Source organism: Psammomys obesus, unplaced genomic scaffold, assembly GCF_907164565.1.
Source record: "Psammomys obesus unplaced genomic scaffold, mPsaObe1.curated_primary_1811, whole genome shotgun sequence".
Lineage (NCBI taxonomy): Eukaryota > Metazoa > Chordata > Mammalia > Rodentia > Muridae > Psammomys > Psammomys obesus.
The window spans coordinates 5,220,939-5,239,560 of record NW_026596040.1 but is presented as its reverse complement, the minus strand read 5'-3'; the positions used below and the strand labels follow the sequence as shown (position 1 = coordinate 5,239,560).

The window sequence follows — 18,622 nt, the reverse complement described above, 5'->3', positions numbered from 1 at the left end:
CCCCCCCGCCCCCCCCCCCCCCCCCCCCGCAGAGAAACGCCGCCAGCTCAGGATCGGCCTGAGAAGCCCCAATCCCTGCTGGCACTCCCCTGAGAGCACCTCCATAAGCTTGACCTAGCAGAGGAGAAGGTCAGAGGGGAAGGACAGAGAGGCAGCCTGGCAAGGACACAGCACCCTCTCTCCAGCGGCCCCTAGCAGAGAAACCCAAGCTCTGGATCTGAAGTCACTCAGCCCTACCCGGTACTCTCTTGGGATCAGCAAACATAGATTCTACTGCTAGGCTGCTTCTGGCAGAGAGATCTTGGCCCGGGATCCGGGATTGAGTACACTCACCCTAACTCTTTCCCACGCCACCCAGGGACCAGTCAACATAACCCCTCCTGGCAGAGGGAAAGGACAAAGAGGCAGCACACAGGAAAGGTGGACACCGAGTTCTGCAGCCACAGTGTCACAGAGCTGACTGATAGCCTACCCGTGCACTTCCGCAGCAGGACCAAAACAGAGAGTAGTGAGCAAGGGGAACCTCTGTGCATTCCAACTGGTCCTGAAGAGAATGAGTGAGCCTTCTAGGGAGAGATTGCCCCAGACCCAGGGCCTCTCCACAGAAGCAACCAGACAAGATCCCTGGCACCCACACTCCTAGTGTGGGCATCAGAGGGATTCTTGGGATAGCGACCCCAACAGTGAAGCCTCTGCCTTGTGGGTCCACCAGGGTAATCCAGGCAAACAATCCCTGGATCTCGGTCAGAACTGCGTAATAGTGGCTTGCAGGCCACTGCAATAGTAAGAGAATCCGCGCATGCACACTGCGCCCGCTAAAAGCGCATGCGAATAGCGCCAGCGTCACATTCCTTACTTAGGCAAAACTGAAAACACACTGCACACTCCCAAAGCAGTGAACCTCTCTCATCTTCCTGAAAAAACAGTCCAGAAAACAGAAAGAGAGGATCATAGCCCAAACTACTCGAGGAACAACCAGTGAGGATTATAAATAACCAGATGGCTAGAGGCAGACGTAAGAACACTCCCAACAAAAATCAGGACACAATGACCTCACTAGCAACCCCATAAAACAATGGACACTTCAATTCACTAGATATACAAGAAAACGACCTCAAAACTATGTTTCTCCAGCTACTAGAGGCCCATAGACATGAAATGAACAAAGCCCTCAGAGAAATAACCAAAGAAATCGAGACTAACCAAGAGGAAACAAATCGTGCTCTCACAGAAATGACCACGAAAATTGAGGCAAACAGAGAAGAAATGCACAAAGCTCTCAAAGAAATGTCCACACAAATGAAGGCAAATAAAGAAGAAATAAACAAAGCTCTCATAGAAATACAGGCAATTATACCCAAAGAAGTAGAGGCACAATTAGTGATACATAGAGAGGAAACAGACAAAAAAATATAAGCTATCATTGAAAAGCAGGAGTCCACATTCAAACAGATGAAGGAAATTGTGCAAGACATGAAAACAGAATTAGAATCAATAAAGAAAACACAAATAGAGAAAAACCAGGAGCTGGAGAACATAGAGAAAAGATCAGGCACTACAAAGGTAAGCATCACCAACAGAATACAAGAAATGGAAGAAAGAATCTCAGGAAACGAAGATACACTTGCGGAAATTGACACGTCTCTCAAAGAAAAAATAAAATCAGAAAAGTTCCAAACACAAAACATCCAAGAAATCAAGGACACCATGAAAAGACAAAACCTAAGAATTATAGGAGTAGAAGAAAAAGAAGACATCAGGCTCAAAGGTCCGGAAAATATTTTCAAGAAAATTATAGAAGAAAACTTTCCCAACTTAAAGAAGGAGATGGCCATAAACATACAAGAGGCCTACAGAACACCAAGTAGACTAGACCAGAAAAGAAATTCTTCACGTCACATCATAGTCAAAACACTGAACCTACAAAACAAAGAAAAAATTCTAAAAGCAGCAAGGGAAAAAGGCCAAGTAACATATGAAGGTAGACCTATCAGAATCACACCAGATTTCTCAACAGAAACTATGAAAGCCAGAAGGGCCTGGACAGAAATCAAACAGTCCTAAAGGGACCACAGATTCCAACCCAGACTACTATACCCAGCAAAACTTTCATCAACATAGACGGAGAATTCAAGATATTCCAAGACAAAACCAAATTTAAACAATATCTACATAGTAACCCCGCTCTACAGAAGTTACTAGAAGGGAAACTCCAAACCAAAGAAAACAACTACATCGAAGGAAACAGAGGAAATAGATAACTACACAACAAAAAAACCAAAAGAAGACAAGCAATGAAACTCAGTGACACCACCAACACCACATCTAAAATAAGTAACAATTGTTGGTCACTAGTTTCTATCAACATCAACGGACTCAACTCCCCAATTAAAAGACACAAACTAACAGAATGGTTGCGGAAACAGGATCCAACATTCTGTTGCATCCAAGAAACACACATATGCAACAAAGATAAACACTACCTCAGAGTAAAGGGCTGGAAAACTGTCTTTCAAGCAAATGGTTCCAGAAAACAAGCAGGAGTAGCCATCCTAATATCTAATAAAATAGACTTTCAACCCAAGTTAATCAAAAAAGATAAGGACAGCCACCATATTCTCATCAAAGGAAAAATCCACCAAGAGGACATCACAATTTTGAATATCTATGCCCCAAATACAAGAGCACCTACATTCGTAAATGAAACAATATTAAAGCTTAAATCACACATTGATCCTAAAACCCTAATAGTGGGAGACTTCAACACTCCACTCTCACCAAGGGACAGATCAACTAAACAGAAAACAAATAGGGAAATAAAAACACTTACAGAGACCCTAAATCAAATGGACCTAATAGACGTCTACAGATCTTTTCATCCAAACTCAAAAGAGTATACCTTCTTTTCAGCACCACATGGAACGTTCTCCAAAATAGACCATATAGTTGGTCATAAAGAAAGCCTCAACAGATACAAAAAGATTGAAATAATCCCATGTATTCTATCTGACCACCATGGACTTAAGCTGGACCTCAACAACAACAGAAATAACAAACTGCCTACACGTACATAGAAACTGAACAACCTGTTACTCAACGACAGCTGGGTTAAGGAAGAAATAAAGAAAGAAATTAAAGACTTCCTAGAATTCAATGAAAATGAAGGCACAACATACCCAAATTTATGGGACACACTGAAAGCAGTGCTCAGGGGAAAATTTATAGCACTAAGTGCCTGCAAGAAGAAATTTGTAACAGCACATACAAACAACTTAATGGCCCAACTGAAAACCCTAGAAAAAAAAGAAGCAGATACACCCAAGAGGCTGGAAATAATCAAACTCAGGGCTGAAATCAATCAATTAGAAACAAATAAAACTATCCAAAGAATCAATGAAACAAAAAGCTGGTTCTTTGAGAAAATCAACAAGATAGACAAACCCTTAGCCAAACTAACTAAAAAGCAGAGAGAATCTATCCAAATCAACAAAATCAGAGATGAAAAGGGTGACATAACTACAGACACAGAGGAAATTCAAACAATCATTAGGTCATACTACAAAAGCCTATATGCTACAGAATTTGAAAATCTAAATGAAATGGACAATTTTCTTGATAGATTCCATCTTCCAACATTAAGTCAAGATCAGGTAGAAAGACTGAACAGCCCTATATCCCCCAAGGAAATTGAAGCAGTCATTCACAGTCTCCCCTCCAAAAAAAGCCCTGGGCCAGATGGTTTCAGCGCGGAATTCTAAAAGACCTTCAAAGAAGTGCTCACACCAATTCTCCTCAAACTATTCCACAAAATAGAAACAGAAGGTACATTACCAAACTCATTCTATGAAGCAACAGTCACCCTGATACCTAAACCACACAAAGACCCAACAAAAAAAGAGAACTTCAGACCTATCTCTCTTATGAACATTGACGCAAAAATACTCAATAAAATACTTGCAAACCGAATCCAAGAACACATCAAAGATATCATCCACCACGACCAAGTAGGCTTCATCCCAGGCATGCAAGGATGGTTCAACATACGGAAATCCATCAATGTAATCCACCACATAAACAAACTGAAGGAGAAAAACCACATGATCATCTCCTTAGATGCTGAAAAAGCATTTGATAAAGTCCAACACGCATTCATGTTTAAAGTCTTGGAGAGATCAGGAATACAAGGCACATATCTAAACATAGTAAAAGCAATATACAGCAAGCCTATAACCAACATCAAACTCAATGGAGAGAAACTTAAATCAATCCCACTGAAATCAGGGACAAGACAAGGCTGCCCACTCTCTCCCTACCTCTTCAACATAGTACTTGAAGTCCTAGCCAGAGCAATAAGACAACTAAAGGAGATCAAGGGGATACAAATCGGAAAGGAAGAGGTCAAAGTGTCACTATTCGCAGATGATATGATAGTATATATGAGCAACCCCAAAAATTCAACCAGAGAACTCCTCCAGTTGATAAACACCTTCAGCAAAGTGGCAGGATACAAAATCAACTCAAAAAAATCAGAAGCCTTCCTGTATACCAAAGACAAAAGGGCCGAGAAAGAAATTAGGGAAACAACACCCTTCACTATAGCCACTAACCACATAAAGTACCTTGGGGTGACACTAACCAAGCAAGTGAAAGACCTGTTTGAGAAAAACTTCAAGTCTCTGAAGAAAGAAATTGAAGAAGATCTCAGAAGATGGAAAGATCTCCCATGCTCATGGATTGATAGGATTAACATTGTGAAAATGGCCATCCTGCAAAAAGCAATCAATCTACAGATTCAATGCAATTCCCATCAAAATACCAACTCAATCCTTTACAGACCTTGAAAAAAATATTCTCAGCTTCATATGGAGAAAAAAAAAAACCAGAATCTCCAAAACAATCCTGTACAACAACAGATCATCTGGAGGTATCTCCATCCCCAATCTCAAGTTGTACTACAGAGCAATAGTAATAAAAACCGCATGGTATTGGCATAAAAACAGAAAGGAGGATCAATGGAACCGCATAGAAGACCCAGAAATAAACCCACACACCTATGAATACTCGATATTTGACAAAGAAGCCAAAACCATTCAATGGAAAAAAGACAGCATCTTCAACAAATGGTGCTGGTCCAACTGGATGTCCACATGCAGAAAAATGAAAATAGATCTATATTTATCACCCTGCACAAAACTAAAGTCCAAGTGGATCAAAGACCTCAACATAAAACCAGATACTCTAAATCTGTTAGAAGAAAAAGTGGGGAACAGCCTAGAACTCATTGGCACAGGAGACAACTTCCTGAACAGAACACCAACAGCACAGGCTCTAAGAGCAACAATCAATAAATGGGACCTCATGAAACTGAACAGCTTCTGTAAAGCAAAGGACACTGTCATCAAAACAAAACGCCTGCCTACAGATTGGGAAAGAATCTTCACTAACCCTTTATCTGACAGAGGACTAATATCGAGTATATACAAAGAACTAAAGAAGCTGAAAAGCAGCAAACCAAGTAATCCAATTAAAAAATGGGGAACAGAGCTAAACAGAGAATTCTCGACAGAGGAATATCGAATGGCAGAGAAACACTTAAAGAAATGCTCATCCTCATTAGCCATCAGGGAAATGCAAATCAAAACGACCCTGAGATATCACCTTACACCCATCAGAATGGCCAAAATGAAAAACTCAAGGGACAACACATGCTGGAGAGGTTGTGGAGAAAGGGGAACCCTCCTCCACTGCTGGTGGGAATGTAAACTGGTACAACCACTCTGGAAATCTATCTGGCGCTTTCTAAGACGATTAGGAATAGTGCTTCCTCAAGACCCAGCTATACCACTGCTAGGTATATACCGAAAGTTTGCTCAAGTACACAAAAGGGATATTTGCTCAACCATGTTTATAGCAGCTTTATTTGTAATAGTCAGAACCTGGAAACAACCCAGATGTCCATCAACGGAGGAATGGGTACAGAAATTGTGGTATTTTTACACAATGGAATACTACTAAGCAATCAAAAAGGAGGAAATCATGAAATTTGCAGGCAAATGGTGGGACCTAGAAAAGATCATCCTGAGTGAAATATCCCAGAAGGAGAAAGACAAACACGGTATATACTCACTTATATAGACCTATAAGATATAATAAACATAATGAAATCTGTACACCTAAAAAAGATAATCAAGAGAGTGGACATGGGGTAAGATGATCAATCCTCGTTTAGAATGACAGATGGGATGTGCATTGAACATATGACAGGAGTCTACTGAGCGCATTGGAAAGACTCTAACTGGCAGTGTTTTCAAAGCAAAGACTCATGACCAAACCTTTGGCAGAGTACAGGGAATCATAAGAAAGAAGGGGAGTTAGTCTGATGAGGAAAGGATAGGAGCTCCACAAGGACCAAAGATATCTGGGCACAGGGTCTTTTCTGAGACTGACATGCAACCAAGGACCATGTATGAATGTAACCTAGAACCTCTGCTCAGATGTAGCCTGTGGTAGCTCAGTAACCAATTGGTTTCCCATAGTGAGGGGAACAAGGACTATTTCTAACAGGAACTCAATGACTGGCTCTTTGGCCTCCCCCCCCCCCAGGGAGGAGCAGTCCTGTTAGGACATAGAGGAGATCTTTGCAGCCAGTCCTGAAGATACCTGATAAAACAGGATCAGATGAATGGGGAGGAGGTCCCCCCTATCAGTGGACTTAGCAAGGGGCACGGTGGAGAGGAGGGAGGGAGGGAGGGACTGGGAGGAAATGAGGGATCGGGACACGGCTGGGGTACAAAGTTAATAAAATGTAACTGATAAGAAAAAAATAAAATATATATATATATAAAAAGAAAAATCCTACCAATAGAATAAGATAAAACCTCATGTATATCCCACATGGAGTTTCTAGCAGAAACAGGACTTGCAGTGATTTACAAAAATAAGGCACACATTGCTGGCCGGGATATCAATATAAGAAAAAGAATAAAACAGAGCCCACCCTGTATTCCTTGAGGAGCAGATTCTCCTTCCCTTCCTCCCTCTCTCTCCGTGTGTGTGTGTGTGTGTGTGTGTGTGTGTGTGTGTGTGTATGTGTTTTCAAGTAGGAGAGAGATTATGCACTCATGTGCATGCGTGTACTTGTTGAGGTAACAGGTAGAGGTTAGACATCTTCACCATCGCCAGTCAGTCCTTGCCTGATGTTTAGAGACCCGTTGTTGAACAACTCCATTAGAATGGCTGGCCAATGACTTCCAGAGATCACCAGTCCCCGCTTATCCAGCACTGAGATTCTGGACATGAGCGCTTTCCTTGTGAGCGCCAGGATGCAGCCTTGGGCCCTCACTCTGGGGTAGTGAGCGTCCTACTGACGGAGCTAACTCCCCAGTCCCTGAATAAAGACTCCCACTTACTCATCCTTTGTGCACGGCTTAGGTTTAACTGCTGCTTTGGCCATTCAAACCTCTTCTAAGTCCTCCGTGCTCTTACAAAACTGCTTCTTTACCCAATCTCTCCTCTCTTCAAATGTATGCCAGCCTAACAGTTTTAGCTTCCGGTTTCAGAGCATCCCCTTACCTGATGGTTTCAATGTACCATCTTTGTCTGTGCAGTGAGAATATGAGTGCTCGAAGACAGGTGCCCACACTAGCCTTATCCCTGCTCTCCTCAGGCTCCAAGAACACTCAGCCTCATAGAATGTAGTGTGGTCAAAGCCCTGCGTGCGTTCCCCAAGCTGATGCTTCACTTTACTCTAACAATGTAATTTGGGGTGAGATCCTTCGTCTTCAAAACTGGAGTTGCAATTGTAAAATGGGGATGGAAAGCTGTCAGCTTCCTGGAACTGGAAGAAGATTGATGCAGTGATTTCCGAGTGCTTCCAAGTGTCTCTGGATTGGGAGCTGCTGGTAAAGGGTGTGCTGACGCCACTTCTGTTCCTTGCGTATTTGCTGAGTACTTAAGGTCCTTCTAAATCACCCATCATGCCCAGAGGCAAAACATGGCTTGACTCTGAACATGGAAGTCCTTGTGTTTTATAGCTGCTGTTCCCTGTAATCGCTTTCTGCTCACTTGGGCAGGTCTATGGTATTTCATGTGTTCCTTTTCATTCACACATTAGACTGCAGAATGTGAGTTTTACAGTCCAATATTCTACGTAGCTGAAAGATGATTTATTCCATCATCTTAGCATCAATCAAATGGAGCATTTATTTTGCTATGCTTTTGAAGGAAGAGTTATATTTTTAATTTGAATTTTTCAGTAATAAAAAAAAAACATGTTATATGTCACTGAAAATCCTGGGAAATAGCTGAACCATCAAGATGAATAAGTATTTGTTGTAATAGATAGAGAAGTGGATTTTGCAAAGAGATTCCTAGCACTCAGAAGCCCGTATTATTTCTGAATTGCTCTCTCAGCTTTACTCCCCACAAGAACCCCAGTTTCAGAATGACACTATTATCTCATTTAAATTACAGAGAAACACTCCTTAGTTCACCAGTTTTAGAGCCATTTGATACCATTTCAAGATGATAACACATTGAATTGGGATCTGGCACTTTAATAGTAAAAATCCTAGTTATTAGACAATTAAAGTGCCTATTTGGCCCATTGTCATGAAAGAACCTTAATACTGGTAATATGTCTTTAATTTACCAGAATAAGAGCTTGGACTATCATCTCAACATTATTATTTGTTTTTTGAAATTAAGATATAATTACAATATTTCCCCTTCCTATTCCTCCCTCAAATCTTTTCTTATATACCCCACTTTAGCTCAAATTCAAAACCTCATTTTCATTAATTGTTGTAATATGTGTTACATACAATTTATGTGTATGTAAGTGTAAATATGTAGATATGGCCTGCTCAGTTTGCATGATGTTACTTCTATGTATATGATTTCCAGGCTGATCACTGGGTGTTGGATAACCAGCTTGGGGCCTCTTCTCTGGGTAAGACACACACTGTTCTAATGATAAATTATGTTACCCAACATACAAACATCAAATGGGAAATGTTTGGCTTTAGTGTGCCATAATTTTTTTAAGATTTATTTTTTTAATTATGTGTATGTGCATGTCTGAGGGAGAGAGAGACACACACACAGAGAGAGAGAGAGTGCAGTGTGTTTGAAGGCCAGCGATATGAGACATTTCTGGAGCTACAGTTAAAAGCAGTTGTGAGATTCCTGACTTGGGTGCTGCAAATCAATCTCTTACGTACTAGGGCACCTCTCAAGCTCTACTGATCTATATTTTAAATGTGCAGTTATTATTTGCTCCCAGTCACTCATTTACATGGCTCAGCCACTATCTATTGCTTTATTTTTTCCCAAATAGTGGCAAGGCAAGGGGAAACTAAGCAGGCATGGCTTCACTCCTACAGTATGGACACAAATGAAGCAAACAAAGTATCAAAAAGTACCAGAGCTCCACAGAAGTGAAGAATACTCTGATAGCATACAAAACACAAGGCCCAGGAGGGGAGGGGGCCCCACAGGCAACAGAAATACGTGTGAATTGTTCTTTGAGCCCTGAAGAACAGTGTCTCAGTTTGTTTCAACACAGCATTTGGAATTTTCATCTTCCCCTGGAATGTCACTAATGACTTTCATTCATTTCATTTCCTTAATTTCATTTCATTCTATGTGAGAAGACCTCCCCCTCAACACAAAGATTACTCAAGATCATTTTGAATCACCACCAAATCTACTACTTTTACTGAGGATCCTTCTGTACTGGACACTGGGAGACCCTTGATCATATTACTGTCTTAAATGCTTAAGTGTCAAAAGGACTCTCCATTTGGTCATAGTGCCCCATTCTACCAATGCTGGAAGTGGACAAGAAGGAAACACAGTGGGATTCATCCATCATGCCACATGATTTAAGTGACCCAAATTTGATGAGAATAGTGAAGAGGGAGGGAGGAAAACACAGAAGAGCAGACATGAGCTAGGAGTGAGCTCCTTCCAGGATGGGGTGAATTTCCCTCCTGAATTCCCCTCAGAATAGCTGTTCCCAGAAAGAGCTGCCATGAGCCAGAAAGCCTGCTCATCAAAACAAGATCTCCAATTACCCACAAATACCAGGTGTGTACATTCCCTCCTGGAGTCCTGTGTGATTACTGGTCAGCTTTCCACTCAACTATTGCTTAAAGAGCATATTTCCAGTACAAATAGACACCCCACAGATGGAAAATTAAACAGTTACTTAAGTCTACCTGCTTAAACGAGAGCATAGAGGACTGGCTCATGGTGCCTACAAACTGTGGTGGCTCAGAGCTGACCCAGAAATATGGCCTCTCAATGCAGCAGCCAAACATTCTCTCCATCCCAGTCAATGCTAAGTGAGCCACAGCCGCACTAAGAGCTCAGTCAGTTCTTCAAAGACCAGAGAGGATGGCAGTGAGGTTCTCCACACTGATTTTTATCTGAGAATGTGTAACTGAGGCATGCACTTTGCATGTGTAATTAGTGCAGTCAGTATAACACACCTCTCTCTCACTTGGGGCTGGGGAGATCCAGGGCTAGACCCTGACAATGCCAAATGTTAGCAATTTGACCCACTTTCTCCTCAGTACAACGAGGACACTATAACCAAATGAGAGGTCCTCGATGATGCTTAAGGATTTAAAACTGTAATAAAGTGTCTCCCGGTGCCCAGCACTCAGGAAGCCTCAATAAAAGTAGTGGCTTTGATGATGGTTTTGGTTACTAATAAGCTTAGATGTTAATTTCATATTTACAAATCATGAATTTCTCATATTTAATACTGGTCTAACTGTATCTACTCTGGTCCTTTATTCCAGTTTGTTTTAGAGATAAATGAGATGTCGTATATGAGATCATCATTAAAGCTAGTAATATCTTTACAATTGTAACATCCCTTTTTCTGTCACACACCTCTACAACTCCTTGTTTATTTTCTTAAAACAGATTTGCTAAATAGGAGACACCTTGTTTCTGCTGCTCCTGCTAGCAGTGAACACGTGAAGGACTCACTTGATACACTTGACGTGACAGGAAGACAGTAAACCAAGTCTTCTCATCTGAGGAGGTTCTTTCTTATTCTTACCCTCCATGTGCTTCTGCTTCTACTTGAATTAATTAAATACTCAAGTTCTCACCCACCATCATTCCTTCTTTTTTATATATGTGTAGGTATTAACCAAGTACCAATAGTCACTGATGGTGATTTTTAGTCTTGTCATTTACTGTGACTTTGGGCAAATTAAATTTTTATATGCCAACCATTTGCATGGGCAACCTCAACCTCAAAGGCTGCTGTGACAACTGTATGAACATTAGATGCCGTGACGAGCAAAGGTTTGTTCTGTGCATTGTTATCGCTTCTTTTCTAACCCGTGGATTGTCTCCTTGGGCTCAACTGACCTGTGAATGATGCGCTGGGTCTGCAGGTAGTCCAGGGCCATGGCCAGCTCACAGATGAAGAGTTTCACCGTGTCTTCCTGGAAGTGAACATTCTGCTGCAGGTGATAACGCAGGTCGCCGCCAAGGAGCAGGTCCACCACCATGAACATGTCCTCCTCATCCTGGAAGGAGTACCTGGATCAACGTGAGAAAACAAACATCGGGGCTGGAGAGATGGCTCAAGAGGCAGAAGGTTTGCCTATAAGCACCAGCACCTGAGTTTAGATCCCCAGACAAAACTGTGACATGGTGGTTAGCCTGAGAAACCCCCCTGTGTTGGGGAGCAGCCATAGGCAGATCCAGTGTTGGGGACCTCTCTTGCCAGCCCAAATAGAAGCTTCAAGTTTGTTAAGACCACTTGGATAGAAGCGGTTGGAAAAGACATCTAGATGTCAGCACTGGCCTCCATGTGTGCCTACAAGAGAGAGTGCAGCTTCTTCATGTACACTTGAACACACACATGCAAACTACACACACATTTTTTTAAAAAATAAACACCAACTACAATTACAGTTGTAGTAAAGGCAAACTCTGCTAAACTGCTGTCATGCTCCCATTCCCAATGAAAAATTTAGGGAGCAGTGAAGTTTAGGTGATGTCCACAACATTAAAAAAAAAAAAAATTCTAACAAACGATACAGCCAAAGGTTCTGCAGGGACAAAGTGAAATGTGAAAGAGGACACTATCACATTCTCAAGTACAGACAAAAATCAAGAACTTAATGGGGCTGGAGAGATGGCTCAGAGGTTAAAAACACTGTCTGCTCTTCCAGAGGTCCTCAGTTCAATTCCCAGCAACCACATGGTGGCTCACAACCATCTATAATGAGAACTAGTGCCCTCTTCTGGTGTTCAAGCAAACATGTAGCCAGAACACTTTATACAACACTTTATACATATTAAAAAAAGAGAGAGAGAGAGAATTTGATGAGTGGAGTGGAGTTTAGAGTGTAGGAACAACAGGTATGATGGGGAAGCTTGAGTTTGGGGTAGAATACACAGCCCAATTCTATGACAGTAAAGTGTTCATAAACCTACACACACTGGGGAGTCCCTGACAGGTGTGATGCTGGTCGTAGAACCAGGTACAAGCTCTTCACTTGGAGGAGCATGGAACTGAGGCCTGGGACATGAAGCAGGATACAGACAGCCCAGCATGGGCCCCTGCTGTATTCCCAGAGCTGCCAGCAGAGACCTGGGCATGTGTTTGTATGCACAGCACCTTGGTAAAGTCATTCTCCTCCTGTGAGGATTTGTTTGGTTGCGCTCGCAGCTCAGGCATGATTTCTTGTTACAACAAAGTCATCTAAATCAATGCTGCTTTGATTGATTTTTCTGTTTTCCTGGTGGCACTGGAATCAAATTTTGAAGTTTTATTTGCATTGAAGAAGTACTGCCTGTAAGCAGTACTCAAGGAAGCATATAATTCTCAGGGATGAATTCTCTGCTTAGTAGTAGCTGTGGAAACCCAAGGATGAAGCAAGTACTAACAGAGAGGGAGGGGTTATATGTAGTGAGGGAGAGAACGCATTGTTAATCTGAGGGAGGTGGTAGGCTAACGAAGACTGACAGATCCTGATGTTCACTGGTTCAATAAACAAAACTCCAGGCTCACACAAAAGATGACAGGAATTGAACTCTTTGAGGAATTAAGTCAAAACTCTGGGGGGTGTTTTTTAAACTCTGAGATATACACTTTGTGTTGTCTTTAGGAATGATGTTCTTTACCTCAGCTGGGAGACTGGCTAGCTAGCACTGCTTCAGGTTTAAGAGGCACCAGGAAGGCTACTGGGTATCAACTGCACCACCACAAAGTCTATTCACTGTGTTCTGGATATCTTTTAGTGAGTCTCCCTGAGATAGTTCACCTGTGATCACACCCAGGGCCTGTGTCCTCTCAGGCTGTTCTCAGCAGTGGACCAGAAAGCACACTTGCTCCTGGGCTGAGTTGCAAATGGTGTAAGGATGGTGAGAATGGGGATTGGATACCAAAAAGGGGGGGCAGTGTCAATCACACACATAGCTAGAAGCCAATAGAAAGTTAGCCTGTGGAACAGACCTGTGTTACAAGCTGCTGTGGACCGCCCTCTTAGGTGTGGGTTAGAAACACGCTGACACACCAGGAGGGTCTCCTAGTATTGAACTAAACTCTAAGTGTAAATATCTCTTATGTTAACTTCAGCCTGAACAAGCAAACATTGTCACTAAGACTTGACTTGAGCAGTTTTTATCCAGGGAACAAACCAATACAAGTGCCAGCTATGACGAGTTAACAGCAGTGTTCCAACATGCAGGGGATTATTAATCAGAGAAAGGAGGCCAAGGCAAGAGGCAACACGCTCCTCTGGCCAGCAGAATACAAATTCAGTAAGCTGTGAAGGAAATTCTCACTCTTCAAAAATCATCTTCCCTCCTCAGCTTGTCAGATCTGAATCCTACCTTGGTTTCTCAACTCTCAGAGTGAAAAGATGAACATTTTATTTTCTGAAACTATTTAATTAAAAAACATGTGGGCATAACATAGTTTAGGATGCACAGAATGTTCAGGATCTTAATATAACTTGATTTTTTTTTAATAAAAAGACCTTTCTTGTAATTCAGCCGCTTGTCACAGAGATTCACTGATGGGTTTCTGTAGCCTGCATTGCCTGTGTCATTGCATGGCATGGTTCTTAGCTGGCTGTGCTAAAATTAACAGGTCTAGCCCTGGTGATGTGAAACTCACTGGGCAGTACGTTCATTAATGCTCTCACAGGCCAGTCTGTTGGAGGCCATTTAGGAACTATCCTCCCGGTTTGCTCTAGTTTGTGTCAAGTATACAAAAAACTAACTGGCACAGTACACACACACAAACAAACAAAACGAAATGTGTACATGCGCATATAGTTATATACACAGTGTGTATATAATAGATATATTTTAAAAGACATAACACATACAAAATAAAATGGAAATAAACAATGCTGATACATGCGCAAAATTTTCTGCCAGAAACTTTCTTTGTCTAAATTATGAGATGTATAAGTAATACTTAATTTTATAGTTTTCACTTTATATTTTACTTGATTTTGAGATGGATAAATATGAGAAAAATACTTTCTTCTACTTGTATCCAATATTGATCATTGGAAAAAGAGCCAACATTGTCAGATTTTGATCTGCATAAATTTTGGTCACCCAATTTTAATTCACCCAATACAAACTCAATGTCCATGTTTCTATATTATACAAATACAACTTTCTTTAAATAGAACTTTTATATAACCCTGAGAGGTCAGCATAGTGGACAGAGTATGGGGAGGGATTACCAATACTAAACGGCTTTGAAAAAGTCATATGGAAACCTACTACTGTAGAGACTTCCTAAAATAAATGCAGATATAAATATCTACATTATATACATATATGAAAGCAGAGTCACTACATTAGGGGAAAGTGCTTTTTGAAGACAACATAAGCTATCAAGTAAAAAGGGTACCTTTGAAATCATTGAAATCATTGGTAAATGGACACCCCACCCCTGAGGTATTACAAGCTATTGCCACTACCTCTAAAACGTGATGATAAGTTCCTCCTGATGAAGATGCCAGGAATTTGAATCACAGAGTAACTCTACCCCATCCCCTTCCCCAAGGCTCAAGGATCGTCATAGAAAAGGGGGCAGAAATTTGTGAAAGCTGGGGGTAGAGAATTACTGTAGATAAGAGACAGAACAGGCCACACATGAATCACTACCACTGTGACTGTGTACACAAGACATGTATAAGATCAAGCCAACCAAAATCTAACCATGGAAGGAGGAGTTCAGGAAGTCACACCTGTATCTGAGGAGCCATTGGCAATTCCTTGCTACTGGGGGAAGGCGACTCAGTTTTCAGCAGCCTTTGAGAATCTACGAATGCCCCAGAAGTGGTCCCACACCCCTGCACATACAATCAGCACTAAGTGAACTCAGTGAGTTTGGGAAGAGAATGGAAAGGAAGTAGAGAAATTGGAGGAAAGAGAACGGAGGGTGAGTTTGAACAAAACAGAAAACATTCATATCTGAAATATCCAAATAACTGTTTTTACAAAGTGCTTTATAGATCTGTGGGTCTTGTATTCTGTAGCTTCCTTGACCAACATCCTTTATATGCTAGCAAAGGTGTTTTTTTTTTAAAGAAACCAAATCGTTTTGCAACAGCAATGCAGCAGGCTGGAGTTCTGCAAATTACATTCATGTCTTACATCTGGTATACTTCACAAGTCTGTATTTTGTGAACAATTGGTAGATTGAGCTAAAGGCTTATTGAAATTCAAGTTGCATGGTTTATTTGGTGGAATGCAAAGCTACTTTACAGATGAGTCTATGCACTTTAATAAACACATATATAACTAATAGATGTATATTGTGCTGTTGTCTGCCATGCAACATTGCCTAGAGCCTCAAGTTCTTTCAAAGCGGTAAAAATCGAACTCAGTCACTTTTCCTTCATGTTTTAAATGGAATACTTTAATAAGAAAAAGTATTTAATAAACTATTTAGTTATTATGAGTCTCACTTCATATTGGAAATATTAAAATAGATGTTTAGAAGTGATCTCTCCTTTAGCAATGATCTTCAAAATGATTTGTTTCCTAATATCTTCCAAAAGCAACCAGCACAGTTAAAAAAAAAAAAAAAAGAGTATCCCAATGAGCTCATGGGTATGATGTTATCATTTCTCTTATTTTTTTTGTAACATGCATTCTTGAACCAGGAAGACATAACCAAGCAACAATGTATATATTAATATGACCCAGTTGCTTCAATACTTTTTCATATAAAAACATATTTTAGCTGTCTGGAATAGTTCCTATTCCAGATGAATGTGGTTGTTGGAAGTGTTCTCTCTCTTTCCTTCCCTCTCCCCCTTCCTCCTCTTTCACTCTCTTTCACACACACACAAAGATATAAGTACCTATGCAGACTCAAGTGTAATCTAACATGAACAAATATTAACTTTCCTAATGAAAGAAAGTCTTTTCTCTGAAGGTGGTGTGTAGTGGCAGTCATATAAATATGTGATCCCTCTCTCCTATCACACGCACATACTGCTGTCAGAATGGCAGCACTGCCACTCAACAAAGTATCCCTGAAAATTCTGCATGTCTTACTTTTATTCGTATTGTTTCTTATTAGATGTTTTTCCAAATGATTAAGCGCAGTAAAGCTTCTGTTAGTAACTCTTGCCACAAACTTGGATACAATGTACATATTGAAAGAGCTTAGCATCTTTGATGAATTCGGGCATGATTTTCTTCAGTGGCTGCACCATTTTATGTTTCATCAACAAGGGCAATGGCTCTACATTTTCTACATCCTTTCCAGCAGTCATTAATTTTAAAACAGCACTCACCCCAACGCACCGGAAGCAGTGTTCCACTGCAGTTTTGATTTGCAATTTCCTAATGTTTACTCCTGTTGCACACTTTCTAGACTATCTTCCTATTGGATACTCATCACTTTGGAGAAAAGCCTCCATTAAGACTGTTTATCACTTTGTGAAATAGGTTTTTTCCTCTTTTTATTTTTGAATGGAGAGAAAGTGTCTTCTGTAGACTGTGTATGTAAGACTCTTAAAAGGTATACAGCTTATAAACTGTCTCTATTTTCTCTCCATTTATGTGGTGCCATTTCACTCCTTGACCACAACTTTGAATAACTTTTTTTTTTAATTGCTAGTTTCCAATGTGTCTTCTAAAATATTTTAGCACACATTCTATTTAGGTCATGCCTTAGAACCTGCTGTCTAATGTATAAGCTTTAAGAACGACTCCTATGTTTTTGTAAAAGTTCCTAGCAGTAGCTCATGTTTATGTCTGTCATCCATTTGAGTTAACTTTTGTACATGATGTAATGTAGAGTGGGGTTCTTTTGCTTTTGGATGCTCAGTTGTCTCATCACCTTTTGCTGAATTTTTTTTTTTTCATTACTAGATTATCTTGACACTTTGGTGAAAAGTCAGTAAACCATGTGAGGATTTACTTTTAGATTCTCAGTACTATTTCTGTTGCTAAAAAGTCACCATTAAAAAATGGTGACTACTCTCGATTCTGTAGCTTTGTAGTAAATTTTGAGATGGGGAAGTATGAGCCCTTTACCTTTGTTCCTTCTGTTCAAGACTGTTTAGGTTAGTCCTTGAATTTTTTAAGGTCTCAGATCCCTTGAATTTCTATGTGAATTTTTATTTATTTATTATTTATTTCTGAGTAAAGGTCTCACTCTGTAGTCTTGGCTAGCCTAGAGCTCTGTAAACCAAGTTGGCCTCAAAATCATACATGGAGTTTGACCTTCTGATTGCTGGGATTACAGGAAGGATTACTTCCTTCCACATCAGAGTGCCTGTTGGTGCCCTCCATATTCAATTCACACCTAGGCAGCTGTGTAGGTGAGACTTCACGTACATAGCCTCTGACACAGGAGCTCTCTGCCCTGTCTTCCTCAGTGGCCCCTGAGCCTTAGGCGCCGGAGTTGTATTATAGATGGACCATTTGGGATGGGTTCCACAACTATGCATTTTGATTAGTTGTGGTTTTCCGCTATTGTCTCTGTTGCAATGAGAAGTTTCATAATAGGAACTGAGCAGGTTGTATTTACACATTTAGAAATACACACTCACACACACACGCACATGCGCACACACTGGCAATTAAAGTAAAAAAGAGGCCATAGATTTTAAAGAGAGCAAGGGAAATACCTACTAGGAGGAAGGAGATAGATAAATGGTATAATATTATAATCTCAAAAAAATTAAAAATTAAAAAATTTAAAGTGTGTGATCATATCCAGCTCTTTGTGAATTTCAAGAGTTTATTGATTCCTGTTTTCTTTATTCTTTCTCTCTTCCTCCCTTCCCTACTTCCTTCCTTTCTTCCCTCAATGCACCATGCTTTGGACATTACAGCTCTTATTTCTCTATCCTATTAGTGCCTTCCAGGGTTTACTGAGGAAAAATGCAGCTTAAATACCCTCATTAAAGCAAGTGGCCAAATGACATTACTCACTCTCACAAAGGTAACTGAAGAGCTATGTAACCAAAAGTCACAAACCTGCTGCCTCAGAGTGCAGGCAGATCTTTTAGACAGACTGGAATTGAGTCAAACTTTCTATTCTCAAAGAACAGTTTTCATGTACATTTCAGAGACATAAAAGCTTGGTCTGAGTTTGTCT

General features: G+C 40.6%; 1 protein-coding gene across 1 annotated transcript in view; it reads right to left on the bottom strand.

The window, feature by feature from the left end:
• Stk32a (serine/threonine kinase 32A) overlaps positions 1 to 18,622 on the bottom strand; it is a 118,843-nt gene that overhangs the window by 51,635 nt on the left and 48,586 nt on the right. Inside the window, exon 5 of the mRNA XM_055622918.1 lies at positions 11,392 to 11,565. Within this exon, the coding sequence (XP_055478893.1) occupies positions 11,392 to 11,565 (174 nt within the window). The remainder of the gene's footprint in view (positions 1 to 11,391; positions 11,566 to 18,622) is intronic.